This window comes from Emys orbicularis, chromosome 25 (genome assembly GCF_028017835.1).
Source record: "Emys orbicularis isolate rEmyOrb1 chromosome 25, rEmyOrb1.hap1, whole genome shotgun sequence".
NCBI lineage: Eukaryota > Metazoa > Chordata > Testudines > Emydidae > Emys > Emys orbicularis.
The window spans coordinates 4182791-4200691 of record NC_088707.1 but is presented as its reverse complement, the minus strand read 5'-3'; the positions used below and the strand labels follow the sequence as shown (position 1 = coordinate 4200691).

Genomic DNA, 17901 nt, shown 5'->3' with positions numbered 1-17901 from the left:
TACGTACAGACCCCCTTTCTCACAGAGGTTTGCCCTAACCTGGCCCTGCTGTGGAGAAGGAAGACAGCCATTCTCCCTGCTATGCTTTCCCCCTCCCAGCATGTCCTTTGCTCCCTCCCGTGCCTCCCACTCCAATTCCAGCCCTCCCCCTAGGGTGACCAGATGTCCCGATTTTATAGGGACAGTCCCGATTTTGGGGGCTTTTCCTTATATAGGCACCTATTACCCCCCATCCCCTGTCCCAATTTTTCATACTTGCCCTCTGGTCACCCTACCTCCCCCATACCTCCCACTCTATTCCCAACCCCTCACCCCCTTAATCCTGCCCCATTCACTTCCCCAGCAGACCCCCTCATCCTATCCCACGTGCGCCATCTCGCCTCTGCTTGGAGATGCACCTGGGTTGGAGAGACCTTCCCTGTGCTCAGTGAGCCCAGCATCACCTGAGGCAGGGCTGCCCAGAGGATTCAGGGGGCCAGAGGCAACGCAATTTCAGGGGCCCCTTCCATAAAAAAAAGTTGCAATACTATAGTAACATGTATTTGGAAATGTAAAAAATAACCACTGAAATACATTCAAAAATTAATTTTTAACAATTTGAAAATACACAAAATACATTATTTAAAAACATTAAATGCTTTAATGGTATGTATACATTTGCAATAACATAATGGGCTGTCGCTGGGTGATGGTTGGTGCCAATGGGCTGTCGCTGCCTGGGGGTGGCGCTACTGTTGCCCAGGGCTGGGTGGGGAGCTGGGCTCTGGGTCAGGGGGTGCCCGGCTCAGAGGGGCTAGGCTTGGAGCTGGGGATCAGGGCTGTGGGGGGATGGGGTCAGGGGGTGCCCATCTCAGAGGGGCTTACCATGCTGCTTACCCCCGCCTCCCCCCTCTCCCAGAGCCTCAGCGAGCCACGTCCAGGAGCTCCTGCTGCTCGGCCCGCCGGAGCTCGCAACCCCGCCCCCTTACCACGCGGCTCCAAGCAGGAGGACCTCAGGACCTGCCCGGGCCACACTGCTGCAGCGCTGTCCAGGGCCGCTCCCGGACGCGGCGCGCTGAGGCGCCAGGGGATGGGGGAAGGCGGAGGCGGGGGGGAGCCTCCGACATTCTCGTGGAGGCCCCTGCGGGGCTTGGGGCAAATTGCCCCACTTGCCCCCCCCTCTGGGCGGCCCTGACCTGAGGATGCAGTGAGTGTTCTCAGCATGGGGGCAGCTAAGCCATTGGAATGAGAGGGCCAGGGACTCCTCCTTTGTCTTTCCTTGGTGGGGTTTACGTTCTGTCTCCCACTCTCCCCGCCCCATCTGCCCACCGGTGTTACAACACCTGCAATAACCATGCCCCAAGCAGCTGGTCCCACTCACCTCCTTGTACCCAAAGACGATTCTCCCTTCGCTGTGCAGAGCAGCCTGGAACGTGAAGCTGCCAATGTCCTCCTTCCCATGAAGATAGACCTTGTCCCACTGCACCACAAACACCGTCCCTGGGGGAGAGAGGAGACCACACAGTGGAGCAGAGAGCAGCAGGGGAGATTGCAGGGGTCAATTTAATTCCCTGTGCACATCTGCAACGACCATCCCATAGGCACTTGCAGAGCCGGTGTACTCGCTGTGACAACCTGGCTGCAGTCATACATACATTACACCCCACACAGCGCAGCAGCTGCAACAGTCACACACACTCCCCATTTGCACACAAAAAAACCCAGCCCACAGCCACAACCAAACCTCACACAGCCTGAATCTGTTAACTGGCCACTTCACCTTGAATGGTCCCTTGAAATGCATGTTAACTACTTATGCTAAACAATCTGTTACACTTTGTATTTAGCAGTGACTGAGTATATTTCCCAGAGGGAAGAAGAGCTCTGCTTGGCTCGGAAGCTCTGCTCTCTCACTAACAGAAGCTAGTCCAATAAAAGATATTATCTTGTCCCACAACCACACCCACCAGCTCCAGCCACAGACCCTCACCTCTCCCCGCTGCCGGCAATGCACCACACACATGCAAGCTCATTGTTGCACAACTGATTTGGCCACAGCCAAAAGTTCCTGGAACTCATGTGAGTCATTTGGGATGATCCAGTTTTTACTCCCTTATCTCAATGGTACGGAGGAGATGGCCCTTTCTTTTGCCACATGAGACACTCCAGATCCTCCTCTCCTGAAGTCTGGAGCACATGTTTTTCAGCAGATGCAGGACTGAGCTCCAAATAAACATCCTAAGCTGCACCCAGCGCTATCAGATATACCAGCTCTGCTGCTAATCCTCTGAGCCCGCACACAAGCAGAGACACACTCCCCCCAGGCCACATGTGATACATCACACACACAAGGATACGTGTCACACACATCGCACATAGAGGGACACAGACAGATACATCCCATGGACAGACATGTCACTCAGAGGCACACACGACACACAGAGACATAAATTCAGCACTTATGTGAATTCCCAAGTCAGGCCTGTTTCTGAGGCCCTCCATGCAGCACTGTTTGTGTACCCAGTTGAGATGCCAGAGGCCAAAGCAGTACCAGGCCCTGAACGGTATGTTCTCAGCACCTTGCCCCCTGGACACTCCTGGCTGCTGATTCAGCTGGTTCCTCTCCCCTGCCTTGCAGGGATGAGCGCTGCCCAATGATCTCGGAATTCCTGGTGCAGGTGCCGAGAAGCAGCCAAGGTCCCCAGGGGGCTCTGTGCATTGTGTGTGGCAGCGGGGCTGTGCAAAGGGCCTAGCAGGCCAGGGGAAGTGGCTCACCGTTGTCGAAGTACTTGACGGTGGAGTTGCGGGAGTAGCTGGGGTTGAAGTTGGCCATCAGGGGTGCAATGTATTGGGTGGCCGTGAGCATGCGGTGAATGACATCCCCCATGAAGATGAAACCTGGAACGACAGCAAGGGAAGGCAATTTATGTGCCCATCCCCTCACCCCCACCCCACTGCCCTAGGACACCCGCTACCAGCTTCTACCCCCATCCCCACTCTACTGCCCCAGGACACCCGCTACCAGCTTCTACCCCCATCCCCACTCTACTGCCCCAGGACACCCGTTACCAGCTTCTCCCCCACCCCCTTACCTCCGATGTCCCCCCACCACTGCCCTTGACTAGAGCTGGGCGTGAACTGAAGTACCCTGGACCTGGGCAGTTTGGATCCCAGGTTCTGGTTCATGTGTCATGATACCATTCAGCACTAATTAGAGAAGATGGACTTGACCTCAGAAGCCCCTGTGATGTGGGAGTGAGCTCCATTCTACAGTGGGGTAAATTGAGGCACAGAGAGCAGAAGAGACTTGCCCAAGGCCATCCCACGCATCAGTGGCAAAGCTGGGATTAGGATGTGGGAGGGGAGGCTGGTTAGAGACACCCATGTCACCCCACTAGGCAACACTGCCTCTCCAGCTGATGCTGCCTGTCAGCACACCCGGGCAAGCCAAGTACATGTGGCCTCACGAGGCCTCACTCACCTCCTGTTGCTATGGTGATCTGCCGCAGGTGATGGCCATAGAAGGGGAAGTCGAAGGACAGGATGACTCTCTGTGGAAGACAGACAGGGATGACAGCATCAGTGTGGGAGCCACACTGGGAAGTGCCACGTGTGACCATGGGCGTCTGGGAGGGGCAGGTGGTGCTGCTCCCAGGGAGATGGGTTAAAGCAGAGGGGGGTGCAGGGGCAGACAGCACTGGAGGGCAGTGTACTTTCCTTCGAAGACACGCTGCACCCTGCCCGGGGTATCCATGTCCATCTGGCATAGACTCTGGGCACAGCCCTTGCTGGGAGGAGAAATGCCAGAAATGGATTCATCTGCCCATTCGGAATGGGCTCCAGGGGCGGCCCCTGGGAGGTGGAGAAACACCTGAACTGGAGTCCAGTTGGAGCACAGGCTGCGCCCACCCACATCTCTCCTGATACCCCTAAAGGCAAAGCTTGTCTCTAGCCTATCTCTCCCATGCAGGCACAGGGAGCTGTGGGGAGTTCACCACAGCTCCGGCCAAGGTGCTAGTGCCCCAGGTCAGGAAATCCCTGAAAAGAGAGAAGCTGCTGGGGAAACATTCTTGGGTCACTGGCATGGCACTGTGGCGGATGCCCGATGCAGGGATGGCAGCAGCTAAGCAGAGGGAGGGGGCTCACCGAGGCCTGCCGGTGCATGTTGGACAGGATCCCATGGACTTTCACTTGGCTCCTGTTGGCTTCTGCCACGTCGATCCAGAGCTCTTTGGTGCGTGCCTCTCCTGGCCCATAGAACCGCGACACATAGTAGCTATGGTTGTCTTCCTGCAGCCACAGAGCACGGAGAGATGGGGTTAGCGGGTGAGGATGACAAGGATTGTGTAGACAGGCCCCAAGGAACAAAATCTGCACCCAGATCTCGAACCAACAGGAGCTCTCAGTTGGATGCTGGGGCAAACCAGGCTAAGGCGATGCTTGGGTGTATAAACAGGGGAGTAGCGAGTAGTATCAAGGAGGGGATTTTACCTTTGAATACAGCACTGGTGATACTGACACTGGAAACCTGCATCCAGTTTTGGTGTCCACATTTTAAAAAGGATGTTACAAGACTGGAAGGGGTGTGGAAAAGAGCCATGAAAATGAGTTGAGAACCAGAGATGCCTCACGCTGAGAGACGTGAAGAGTTCAATTGGTTTAATTTAGCAGAAGGCAGATTGCGAGGTGACCTGCTTACGGCATATATGTACCTTCATGGGGAGAAACTACCGGCTATTAAAAGGCTCTTTGATCTAGTGGAGCAAGGCTGAACAAGAACCGATGGCTGGAAGCAAAAGCCAGACAAATTCAAATTAGAAACAAGGCACAGATTTTTCACTGCGGGTGACTGACCATCGGAACAAACTCCCAAGGGAAGCAGTAGATTCTCCGTCTCTTGATGTCTTCAAATCAACACTAGATGCCTTTCTGGAAGATGCTTTAATCAAACACAAGTTATCGGGCTCAATACAGGGGGAACTGGGTGAAATTCTTCTAAGTCTGACCTGTGTTATGCAGGAGGTCAGACAAGATGATTTAATGGTTCCTTCTGACCTTAAAATCTATGAACCTCACTCCCCTCTCTCCAAAGCTCAGCTCCCCATATCTATTCCTCACCACAGTCCTGAGGTGTAGGTATTAATGTCCCCTTGGTGAAGATAGGGAAACTGAGGCACACAGAGGCTGCAAGGGGGGAATTGGTGTGGAAAGTGGTATTAGGCCTTGGGAGTTTCTGGCTCCCAGTTCCCTGCACAGTGCAATCTTATTATTGATAATAGCATCAGGCAGGCAGCACTGAAGAGGATAACCAAGCATTGTTATTCATCAGACTGTAATTAGAGAGGGCCTTTTATCCAAGGTTCTCAGATAACGAACTAAACTTCATAGCACCGTTGGGAAGTAGATATTGATATAGCCATTTTACAAATGGGGAAACTGAGTCCTAACAGGTTCAGTGACATGCTTCAGGTCACATACCATCTCAGTGGCAGAACCCAGAAGTGCTGGCACCTATTCCTTCTGCTCCACACTCCATCCAAGAGCTGGGAACAGAACTCCCTGCTCTAATCACTAGTCCCTCAGTGGAATCTTTCTTCATCTCTAGACAGCTGATAAACCTGAGAGGCCTGGGGCATGCTGGAGCTCTGCCAAGAAACCTGATGTGCAAGTCCGACCCGTCTAAAACTGCTGATCATGAATATATCAAACGAAGCACACCCCTGCTGGGCTCAGTGCTTGTAGTTTTGTGGCCCCTGAAGCAACATCAGTTACCCGGAGACCTGGCTGCAGCAGGACAATTGCCCACCCATAAAAATGATGGCACCAAAAGGCAGCGTTTTCTGGAGTGGAACGCTGCAGTCATTTAGCAGCCCACAGCATGTGCTGGGAGTCCGGACTCCTGGCTTCTGTGGCCAGCTTGGCCATAGTAAAGCTATGCAACCCTTCAGGGGAGCCTTTGCTGCAGAACAGCTGGAATAATCCGCCCCCACAGGTGATGTAATTAATCAGTTGCTCGGCACATGAACCTTGCTGACCCAAGGTCCAGCTGGAAGAAGCCTCTTGTCAGGGAGGCTGCTTCACGCTCTGTGAAACCAGAGGTGTCTTAATTTCAACTGGGAAGATGCCACTCGCCCACTCTGAGGCCATGCCAGGGGCCTCACTGATACCAGGGCATGATGGCTGGCAATGAACTAACATTTCCCCTTTGCAGTCTCTCCTCCTCCCCTCCTAGATTCCTCTTTCCCCTGTCACTCCTCCCAGCTACTTCCCCTCCCTAACGGCTCAGATGTCAGCAGCCCTGTCTCTGCCACCAAGTCTGGTCTGATATTCTCCGACAGCGCTGCTCATTGGGGACCCTACTACAGTCTTGCCCCAGCAGCTGCTGATTCCGGGGCCCATGCTTTTCTCCCCACTGTGCCATCTTTTGTGCCTGGGAATAGCCGGGCTATTAGGACAGTCTCCTCTGGGGGCAATGTAGCATCCCCTAGCGGCGACTGGGACAGGAAAGGACATGCACAAAGGCCTGGGTATCTGAGTTCCCCCACATGACCCCTCTGGCCGGGGCCAGGTGCAGCCTGGAGTCTGGATCCCATCATCTGGTCTGGGTTGAAGCTTAGGACAAGGCGAGCTGGCTTAAGGCTGCAGCACTTTGCTATTCCCCCCGCACTGCTCTGCTATCGCACATTACTCCTGCTATCCCAGTCCTGGGCTCTCTACAACCCCTGTGTACTGAGTCACTATGCTACACTCACGCCTGGGGCGCTGTACTGAACATCTCACTCCTGCAGTGCAGCCCCCCCTGCTACTCCAGTCTTGTCCCCGCCACAGCTGTGCCACTGCACTCTAGTTCTGGCCTCCTGTTCTCCCTGCCCTGGGATTCCCCCAGCACCTGTCTCATAGGCATTTCTACGTGCCCAACGCTAAACTGTGACAGCCCCTGCTATTCTAGTCCTGTTCCCCATATAGATCTGCTGATGTCCCCTAACTCTGACCTGCAGCACCTCCAACTATCCATGCCTGGGCCCCCCATATGCCTGTCATCCTGCTATTTCAGCTGTCTTCACCACCATCCCCTTTACCTTGTAACTGGGCACAACGGAGGGCTGTAGAATTTGCAAGCAGCAGAAAAGCAAAGGAAATAAAATCTGTAACTCAAAACAATTAACAGTGTCCCTGTAAATGGCAGGAGAAAACCACTCCTGACTTGAATGGTCTGGTATATTTCCCAGAGAGCCTTCTGTAGCTCTGCAAGACGTGGAGAGGAACACGGCAGAAACTCGATTAAAATCAGCTAATGCAGTTTTTCGTGCTTCAGCAAAACTCCAGCAAAATGGTCTCACTTCCTATAAAAAAAAAAACCCCAAACCGAACAAAACCACCCTCATCATTATGTGAAACCCTCCCATAGCCCTTTCCTTGTGAACTAGATTAGCCCTTCATTCCTCGCCAGTGCCTGCCACCCAGCAGCTCAAAGTGATTTGTGAGCGTGATCAAAGTCTCGCAGCATCCTCATCTTCATCTTACAGGTGCAGAAACTGAGGAACAGAGCAGGCAAATGACTTGCTCACAGTAGGTCAGTGACACAGCTCAGGTTTGAGTTCTAACCATCATAAAACATAGTCTCTCTTTGTTCCGGTAACCCACTCACCTCTGCTCTTGAGCCTGTTGAAGTCAATGGAAAGACAGGGGGTAGTTGGAAACATGGTGATCTTACTGGTTTTATTACAGTAGCCCCTAGTGGCTTCTACCAAGATCAGGGCTCCACATACTGGAAGGCAGCCCCTGCCCTGAAGAGCTTACAAATAGACAAGACAGACAAAGGGTGGTAGGGGAAACAGGCACAGAGCAGTGGCATGACCTGCCCAAGATCACACAGGAGAGGCATTGGCAGAATTGGGACTAGAATCCAGGTGTCCTGCCTCTAAGCCACTGGAGCACACTGCTGATCTTGCCCTGCTTTTGCTAGCAACCAGGTTGTCTCACAGCCTAGCACAGAGCAAGAGAAATGAACAGCTGCTTCTATCTAACCCCAGCACCATCACACAATAGCAAATGAAAAGCAACGTAATTAAAATATCCTAATGCAACATGCAGGTAACCTGTGGAACTGCCTGCTGCAGGATATTGGTGAGGTAAACAGTTGAGCAGGAGGAGTGGACGTTAATGTGAATGAGAATCACATCGGAGCAACACTAGCAAGGAGTACAGCAACAAGGGATATAAGCTCTTGGTGGATGAGATGGCTACCAGGTCGGGGAGGGAAGAATTCTACCAGTGTGGGAGATGCTGAGGAGTTCTGAATATGACCATCACCGGAGTAATCTTAGCACAATGGGGAGCACTGTACAATTGTGGGACGAAAAATATGGCTTCCTCTGGAGCATCTGGTCGCCTTTGTCAGAGACCAGACTAGATGGACTATTAGTCTGCCAGGTAACGCTTGGGATCCTAAGCCTTAAAATAACCTCCACACAGGGAACCTGTTTTAGGGGCAGGCGAGCAGGACGGTTAGCTTGGGTGCCAACTTCCAGGGAGGTGGCACACCGCTGTGCCTTTTGTAGGGGGGGGGGTTTGCTCTGCTGATTGGCTGCCCATTGTGGGGGGGTTGTTTTTGGCTCAGCCACTCCAGGCGTAGGGGTGTGCGCCGAAAACATTTTCCATCCTGGCAAGCAAAATGCCCAGGGCTGGCCCTACCTGCATATGCGCACGCACACACACACACACATACACACACGGCTAGGTCATCAGTGAGTGTCTATCTGCGTAGGCCACCCCATTTGCTCTGAGGGTCAGATCTCCAGCTGGCATGAATCAAGGTAGCCCCAGTGCACTCATCACCAACTTACGTCAGCTCAGTATCTGGCCCTCAACACGCACCAGCAGATCACCCCAGCATTCTGCAGCAGAGAGATGGGGAAAGCCGCTGCCTCAAAGGTGCCAACATTTGCTCAGTAACGGCACAAAGAAGCTTGCCGGGTGGATTTACCCAGAGTAACTGGAAGCAGAATCCTCCTCCCACTCACCCTCTCAGTTGGGAGACACCCTGGATTCCCCAGGCTGGATTCAGCCGTTGATCCAGGACTCCATGATCTGGTGGATGGTTTTCATCTTGACAGTGGGCCAGGAGCTAATCTGCTTGTACCAGCATAAATCCAGAGTAACCCCCACTAGCCTTAAATGCAGATTTATGCCAATGTAAGCTGGGATCCCAGCCAGCCTGACCATTCCCTTAAGAGGCAGCATTGTCAACAAGGTAGGGGGTAGAAATGGCTTCCCTCTCTCTTTGGGTGGGGGTGGGGCAAGCTTCATGCATCTCCATCGCCAAAATCGCTGGGCTTTGGTCTTTCACACACCACAGCACCCAGGGGACACTGTGTTCCGAGCAAGGCCGTGGAGGCGGGCGGAAGAATCCAGAGGTGACCCTGCTCCAAAGAGCTCATTTTACCCCCCGGGATGTTCGACTGCGTAAGCAGGAGGAGGGAGAAGGGGCCAAATGAGTCCTTATCGCCCCCGCTCTGCTGCCCTCATCCTTTCCAATGTGTTCCCAATAAAACTGGGAAAAAATATAAACAGCCAACATGGGGATGGGAGCTGGCAGCGGCTACACTGAGTTCTCAGCCATCCTCATGACCTCATCTCTGAATCATTATTATGTCCCAATCCGTCACCTTGCTTTGGTTACAGCAGGAATTAAAGAGGAGAACTTTTGGATGCACAAATAAGCAGGGGGTGAAAAAAAGGATGCGGGGGGCAGGGATGTTAAACGAGATCATAAAGCAAGGTCCTTTAAGGAGACGAGCTGCAGCTAGTAAATTTCTGCCTTATTTTGCACTGGGCTCACTGCTTTGGAAGGGGGATTATCAAGATCAGAGGCATTTTCCCCCCTGTTGCTTCTCTCTGTCTGATCAAAGAGAAGAAAGGATTGTTCTTATGCTTAAAGCTCAGGATGGGGGAAGAGGGGTTTGGTCAGGACTTGTGGGTTCTATTCCCAGCTCTGCCACTAACTCACTATGTGGCCTTGGGCAAGTCACTTCCCCTTTGTGCCTCAGTTTCTCCCTTGTTTACAACGGGAGATAACTCAGCCCCAGACTGTGCTGCAAAGCTAATTAACATTTGTCATTTAAGGGGCTTGGATGGAAGATGCTAATTTGAAAAGAAGGGAAAAACTAATTTTTTTCCATGGCTTCCCAGGAGTTTTTGTTGCCACTACATGGACCAGAGCCACCTGGAACTTTGCAGGGCTAGAACTCAGATCCTTCTGCTCCAAAAGCCCAAGCCTGAGCTAAAGGAGAATCTCTGCTAGCAGTACAGGGCATATGACACACAGCTGGACAGTTTCTACTCTGTCCAACAGAGGGAAGTAGGGACACACACTGAGCTGGTACTGTGGGCAGAACTTCATTTTGCGGGTGGGGTTTGGAAGAGTGCCTCTACATTTTCACTTCTAATTTGAACCTTTGGCACAGCTGGAGCCAAAACACCATGAGACTGCGCCCCCTGTCCCGAACTCCCTCCCTGGGGCAGCTTTCTGCAGGCCAACCAGGCCCTCTCTGCTGGGGACAATGCCAAGCCTGGCATGTTTGTCCCTCCTGCCAGCTCTGTCTGTGAGAAGGCAGCTTGCAGACCCCTCTCCCATGGACTCAGGGCCTTGTCACTTCAGCTGGTTGGCCAAGATTGAAGTGAAAAACAACCCCGCAGATGGGAGTTCTTAACTCCTAGGCTGCTGGCATTTTATCAGCTGCTTAGTGAATGCTGGGCTGGGACGAGCTTTAGAATGGAGGGGGGAAGGCGGGAGGGCCCTGACAGAGAGAGAGAGAGAGAGAGATCATTCACACACAGAGGCAGAATATTACAAACACACGAGATTTTCAGTGCAGTTGTGTGTGCAAAAAAAGCACATTAAGGCAGCTGCATGTTCAAATAATCAATTTGCATTCTCGATTGTGATAATTGCAATTGAGATTATTGCAGATGCTTTTTGTATTATTATAATATATTTTTTTGCATATGCAGTTCTGCACTTAGCACTTGAAAGAGCAGACCCCTGGTGTGTGAGAGTAGACAGGGAGAGTGTGTGCGCGCGCTCTCTCCTCTCTCTCCTGCAAGTAGAAAGCCACCCCCCTGGCCATTTAGTTCTGAGCATTGCTGAAGTGTTCAGCAGACTGAGCGATGCAGGCACAGGGCTGACTACTACCTGAAGCTCATAACTGCAGTCAGCTGCAACCAGGAACCCTGGGTTCTTTCCAGAAAGACAGAGACAGGATGGACGGGAGTGGGAGAGACACAGTACGGGCACGGGGGAAGACAGACACACCAAAGCAATAGACATACAGCAGGAGAGATGGAGAGAGGAAAAAAACCAAAAACAAACCCAGAAGGTGGGAGAGTTCAGAGGAGGAGGAGAAAAATACTTAGGAAGAGACACAGAATAAGGGTGGAAAGGGGGCCTCAGTTTCCCTGAAGGGAGCTGTAATTAGTGATCTGAGCCATGCCAAGGAGACATCCACCAGCCTGCCTGCACCCCATCTTGCAGCTGGGCACTGCATGCACCCCCACACCCTGGCAAACACCAGCTCTCCTTCAAGCCCAGCCACTACCGAGTTTGGAAGGCTGCGTATTCCAGCTGGCAGTGTCCATGCGAGGTGCTGAAAGGCTGCCAGGCCCAGCCCACACTCCTCTGCTCAGCTCCTGACCAGGGGCCGTGGGCAAGACTGCATGCCACAAAGAGATGCTGATGAGCTCCCCAGCCCTTGCTAATTTGTCTATGCACTCCCCAGCCCCAATTGCCTACAGACACCACCCCACAGCCCCAACCCCCCCACGCTGAAATTCTCACCTGGGCCTTTATCTCCTCTGTTATTATGGGCATTACAGATGTGCCTATGGGCCCCAGCTGAAATTGGGTCCCTGTTGTACTGCATGTACACAGTGAGACTGTCCTGGCTTCAAAGAGCTTATGGCCTGAATAGACAAAAGGTGGAACAAAGGAAGCATGATTATCCTCATTCTACAGGTGGGGAAACTGAGACCCAGAGCAATTAAGTGACTCTCAGTGGGAGCTTGCAGCAGAGACGGGAACAGACCCCAGGAGTCCTGGGTCTCAGTCTAGAACTGGGAACTGAACCTAGATCTACTATGTTTAGGCCAGTGCTTTAACCACAAGACTCTCCACCCTCTGAAAGCCTCCCAGGAAACTGCTGCCATGTTACCCAGGAGGTACCAACAAGTGCAATCACATCTCCCTCCATATTCAGGCACCCCCGCCCTCCCCCATGGTTCCCTGTTCATTTTCAAATGCAGCTCAAAAGTTACCCTCTCCTTTTTAAACCCTTCCATGCTGACCCTAACGATCATGCCACAAACCTTTCTACTTCCTTCCCTACTCAAGTCCTGACCCTCCACACCGTCCATCACCCTCTTCCGATGCAAGAGCCTTCTCCCCCGCAGCTCTTGCCTATCACAATATGTTTGCTTGCAGTACTTTATCCAGCCACTAGGTGTCTGTGTGTTGTATAGAGATTCTAACAGTGTGTGGTCCCTGGTAAACCAGAGACAAGGTTGGAACTCAAGCTGTGTATGTTTCAGTCAGTAGCTGCTTTCTTTAGTAATTGTCTCCTGTTTGGGAATATTTGTCATTCAATATATTAAGACCCTACTGACTGGAACAGCTCCTCTGCCCCCTCTCTCTTATCAATTCTCCCTGTCATTTCAAATGTTATCTCAAATATTGCTCCTCCTCCAGCTACCCTTCCTCTTCATCGGTTGCTGTCTCCCTCTCTCTCTGCTGGAATTTAATTCAGTAATTGCATTACAGAATCAAATCCCATTTGTAAGTTTATTTCCTTTTATTGCTTTCTGTTCCTCCAGAGTGCCTACTCCTCGCTCCGGGCGCTTTGACAATCACCCTAACACGCAGAACCGGGGGGGGGAAAATAATGCCAACAAATACATAATCAGCTGCCTGTAAAGTGTCACAATAACATGCACCCATAATGACAGCAGCAATAATGAGAGCCCATCTGATTGCCTAGGAGCTCCCCTGGGGGAACTATGCAACCCAGCCTGAAGAGCAATGTCTCAGGGTCCTGGCAGACTAAGGACAAGAGCAGAAAGTTCTGAAGCTGCTCTTCGCCTCCACCCTCCAACACTTCCATCAGCTCCCGAAGTAACATCACCTCCAACTACGGACTTAGCCTACTGCACTGATTGCAACCCACTCCCTGCCCCGTGTTCCCTCTAGGGTGACCAGACCGCAAGTGTGAAAAATCGGGACGGGGGGTGGGAGATAATAGGAGCCTATGTAAGAAACAGCTCCAAAAATCGGGACTGTCCCTATAAAATCGGGACATCTGGTCACCCTAGTTCCCTCTGTCCCTTGCAGGGAGAAGCCCATCTCCACATGACCTCCAAGAGGAACAGAGGCTCCATGATGTAAGGTTCATATCCATCTCTGCTGCCCAAATGTCTGATCTCTTGTCAGCTCCCACCTCGAGGAGCCAGCTATAGATGGACGTCCGAGTCCTGAGATTCTGCCCCTGGTCCTCCCAGTGGAGACGGGGAGTCATAGCAACCAAGGCATTGGGGGCTGGAGATGGAGAAAAGTCCTGCCACGGACGCATCCCAAAGCCAGGGATGAGCCCAAGTGGCAGAAGGCGCATCCAGATTCCAAACCACCTGGATATTCAGTCTGGGGTCAAAAGCCAGGGGGTGATTTGCAAAATCTGGATTTTGAAGGCTGGCGTTGTTCAGCCCCCAGGTTTAGATTCAGGGCCCAATGCTGGTCTGAGTCCCAGCTCTGTCACAGACTCCCGGCATCACCCTGGGCAGATCACTTAGCCTCTCTGTGCCTCAGCTTCCCATCTATCCAATGGGGCGGATAGGGCAAATGCACTAGAGATCGGCAGGCTCGGCACTACAGCGACGGGGGGCCGATAAGTAGGTAAGGCCCCTCTGGAACTGCTCTGCCAGGCTCCTCCTCTCCAGCTGGTTATCTCAGCGCTAGAGAACAGCCCACACCTGAACCCCAGATTCAGACTGCCCAGTCTTTAAGGGGGTCAAAACCTGAGCCCGGATTTTCCAATCCAGCCCCCTCTCGGCTCAGCGGGTGCAGCTGTTTGGATAGTCCCCCTCTGACCTTTTGGGTTTTTTTGCCTTCGGAAGCCATTTATGGGGCACAGCTGCACCCCATGTGTCCCTCCCCCCTTGTTGGCCCCATCAGCCACGAGGAGCCCAGCCCCCTGGCAGCACTTGCCTTGTAAAGCCCCCCTGGGCTGTTGAAAAAAACAAACAAACAAGCCAGTGGAAAATGTGAAGACAAATAAAAGCCTAATGCAAACTTCCTGCGCCCCATTAACCAGGCTTGTGAGAGCTCATATATATGGGCCTCCGCCTGGCACGTGCCAGATCTGCCTTAGGGCAGAGTGTGACGCGTGGGCATGCTTGGCAGACCCCCCCCCCCCCATGGGGGAGGCTGCAGGAGGCCAGGGAGCGGGGGTGGAGCATGTGGGGGGAGGTTAGAAGCACATTCTGATGGGGCTAGAGAGGAAAGTCAAGGTTCAGTGACTGCATGTTAGTGCAAATGCAAGCCCATGGCATGTGTCTCTCATGTCACCTGCATCACACGTGTAGCACGTGTCTTCCATGGACTATGGTACACAGCACCTGCATGGGTCTCTCAAAGAGCCAAGGTCCTACAGGGCCTCTATAGGGCAGCCCCATTGAGCCTGACCCCCTATGAGCACCCAGCGCTCCCACTGATTTTACATCTCAGGATCAGGCCCCTAGAGAGGGACAGATAAGAGCTCCCAGGGGCTGAGCACAGAAGGCAGAAGAGAGCCTTTCTGCACCAGGATGGGGATCGGGGCCTTTAATGCACAGACCCAGTACTGCTGGGGAGAGGGACGTTCCACAACAGGGATCAGGCCCTTGAAACACACAGGAGCTTGTGGATTTTTATTGCTCTTTAAACACAAAGCAAAACACCCCCACGCCCCTCACATTATCCTGGCCTGAAAAGGCTGAGTCAGCGCGGACTCCACCAGCAGGGAAGGAGGCTGCTGCTGCTAGCTGTGGTGTTGGTTGGCAAAACAAAATAGCCACCAACGGCTATTTGCTGAGATAATCATCTTCAGAGATGCTGATTACTCGACGGGGGAGGGGGCCAAGATGGAGGCTAATAGGGGATGGATGTGAGGAAAAGGGGGAGAGAGACAAGGATGGATGTGGATGCATCACAGAGAAGATTCTGATCACAACCTCCCAGCTGCTCCCGGTCTGGAAAGTTTGACAGCAGCCATTCCTCCCTCCATGACTGGGGTCGGACCTGAGAGGGGGCTCAGCGGTCAAATGCGGGTCTCCTTATTTCCCCAGCTCCTGCTCCATCTCCCCATCCCCTTCACAGAGATCCCTTCACCCATCGGGATGTAGAAGGGCTATGTGTCCATCCCACATCGGCATTAGGCAACAAGCCATCCTCTGCGACAGAGAGGGCACTGCTGGAAGGAAGTTCACCACACTGGAGTCCAACCTCAATGGAGGCAACATAGTCCAGTGCGGACAGGGTGCTGGGCTAGGAGTGAGGAGCCCTCTGTGCTAATCCCAGCCGTCCCACTGATCTAGGGGAAATCTCTGTACCTCGCTTTCCCCTCTCGTCCATTACACTGTACACTCTCTGGGGCAGAAGCAATATATATGCAGCATCTAGCACAATGATGCTCTGATCTTTGTCAGGGCCTCAGACGCAATACGGTCGGGTATTACACAGGTGCTGTTAAAATAAGGTTGTTTCCCCCCCTCTTTAGAAGAGGATTTTGGGGATCCCCCAGAATGGGACCCACAAAAGACAAGGCACTGTCATGAGGCAGCTCAGGCTGCTGCAGTCCCTGCTAGTGCAGCACCAGGAGGGAGCCGAGCCCGGAGCTGCAGATCTATTTTTCACTGCTTTACATATTACATGCCGTGGCAGCTGAAATCTTCCAGCATGTCAGTTAAAGCCTTAAAATGAAGTGACCCGAGAACAGAGCCCCGGCTGAAGTGTAAACATCACGACGCCATTAACATGTGCAACACATTTTCCCTATTGATTTTAATGAATTTAAATTCTGTCTCATTTCTTGGGATGCAGCGTCCACTCTAGTTCCAGCTCCACCAACACCGTGCCATCGATCCGGGCGCCGTGCCGGGCTCAGAAACCTCGCACACAATCAAGCCACAGAGCCCCTCCCTTCGGGGATACCCCCCATCTCCCTAATGCCACCCCCGCCTGGAGCTGAGCCACCCCAGGCTTTGATCAGGGCCTCTCTCCCCAGCCCAACAGCATCAGCCATCGGCAGGGAGACCTTGGGGGTCTTGCAGCAGTGCTGCAACTGCTGGGGGTTCAATAGTGGATGCGCCTCCCTCTGAGCCCATATCAAACTGATGCCCATCACTGTTTCCTGCAGGGCAGTTAGCGATTCAGTAGGGGGCGCTCTTCCCTTGGAGACAGTGGTGCTAGCAGGTGCTCTGACTAGAGCAGGGGTAGGCAACATATGGCACACGTGCCAAAGGTGGCACGCAAGCTGATTTTCAGTGGCACTCACCCTGCCCGGGTCCTGGCCACCGGTCCAGGGGGCTCTGCATTTTAATTTAATTTGAAATGAAGCTTCTTAAACATTTTAAAAACCTTATTTACTTTACATACAACAATAGTTTAGTTATATATTCCAGACTTATAGAAAGAGACCTTCTAAAAACGTATAAACATATTCCTGGCACGCGAAACCTTAAATTAGAGTGAATAAACGAAGACTCGGCACACCACTTCTGAAAGGATGCTGACCCCTGGGCTAGAGAGAACCCAACCATCTGTGGTCATTAACGAGCCCACAACTCTTTTTGCAAGGGCAGGGATATTATCCCAGGAATCCTGCTGGCCTAAATTGCCCTGAGGGGATGCTTCTTTGCCTCCTGCTCTAAATTGTACTGCAGTGTTGCTGCATGGCTGGTAAGCAGCTGCCATGTCCCACCACTGAGGTGGCTGCATTTCAGTGCTGGGTGAGTGATCCCTGTATAAAAGTAGCTGCCGTGCCACTCCCCTCCACCCCAGAGGCAGTTGCTTCTCAGGGATCTCTGTATAACCAGCTGCCACGTCTCACTCCAGAGGTGGCATTTCAGAACACACATGAGCTGTACTAAGGTCACACAAACCCACAACCACCCACCTGCCCCCACGACACCGGGCAGCAACCCCCCACGCCGACTCACCACAATCTGCGTCTCGTTGTCCGGCAGGGTGTCAATGGCCAAGCTGCCTCCTACCAGGTCCTGGCTGATGTGGGCCCCGTCGGTCTCCAGCAAACTCTCCTGAGTCTTCCGCCTCCAGCCCAGCAGCTTTGTCCCTGCTCCCCGCTCCAAGAAGCGGCCGTGGAGGCGTCCTGTGGAGCACACATGGGAAGGGGAATCAGCAGGTCGGTGGCGGAAGGAGCCAGCGAGGTAGAGAGTCTAGGTCCGGGATCAAATGCCACCTTTTACTCCAGGGCTGTAGATTCGGATCCACCCTGGTGGCCCAAAGGGACTGTCGTGTGACCAGGAGAGATGAGTTTGGTGTCTCAGGCCAGATCTTAGGGGACATCACCAAAGAACACCTGGGCCTGAGCTAACCCCCAACATGGGGGCCAGGGACTGTATGGACTGTGGGAGGTAAATGTAAGGGCTTGGACGCCGGTGATGAGACCAGTAGAGATGGGGCCCATTGGCAGGGCTTTGGGGAAACGGGGTGGTGAACAGGGAGGCTTACTCTGCCCTGTGAAGAAAGCAGTTTCAGCCTCCGAGGCTGTCACACCAGCCCTTTTCACCAGCTCCCCCGACTACCCTCCCCCTCACCCCCCCAGGACACAGAGTGTAGGAGAACCTCCGGGAATGCTCCAGCCCCTAAGGGGAAGGCAC

The 17901-nt window shown here is 53.0% G+C and overlaps 1 protein-coding gene across 1 annotated transcript in view; it reads right to left on the bottom strand.

The window, feature by feature from the left end:
* The window catches only part of PLXDC1 (plexin domain containing 1), a 44525-nt gene that overhangs the window by 17399 nt on the left and 9225 nt on the right, over positions 1–17901 (bottom strand). The window contains exons 2-6 of the mRNA XM_065422675.1: positions 17221–17390; positions 4126–4269; positions 3461–3530; positions 2755–2877; positions 1361–1479 (exon numbers count right to left, since the gene is read on the bottom strand). Of these exons, the coding sequence (XP_065278747.1) occupies positions 1361–1479; positions 2755–2877; positions 3461–3530; positions 4126–4269; positions 17221–17390 (626 nt within the window). The remainder of the gene's footprint in view (positions 1–1360; positions 1480–2754; positions 2878–3460; positions 3531–4125; positions 4270–17220; positions 17391–17901) is intronic.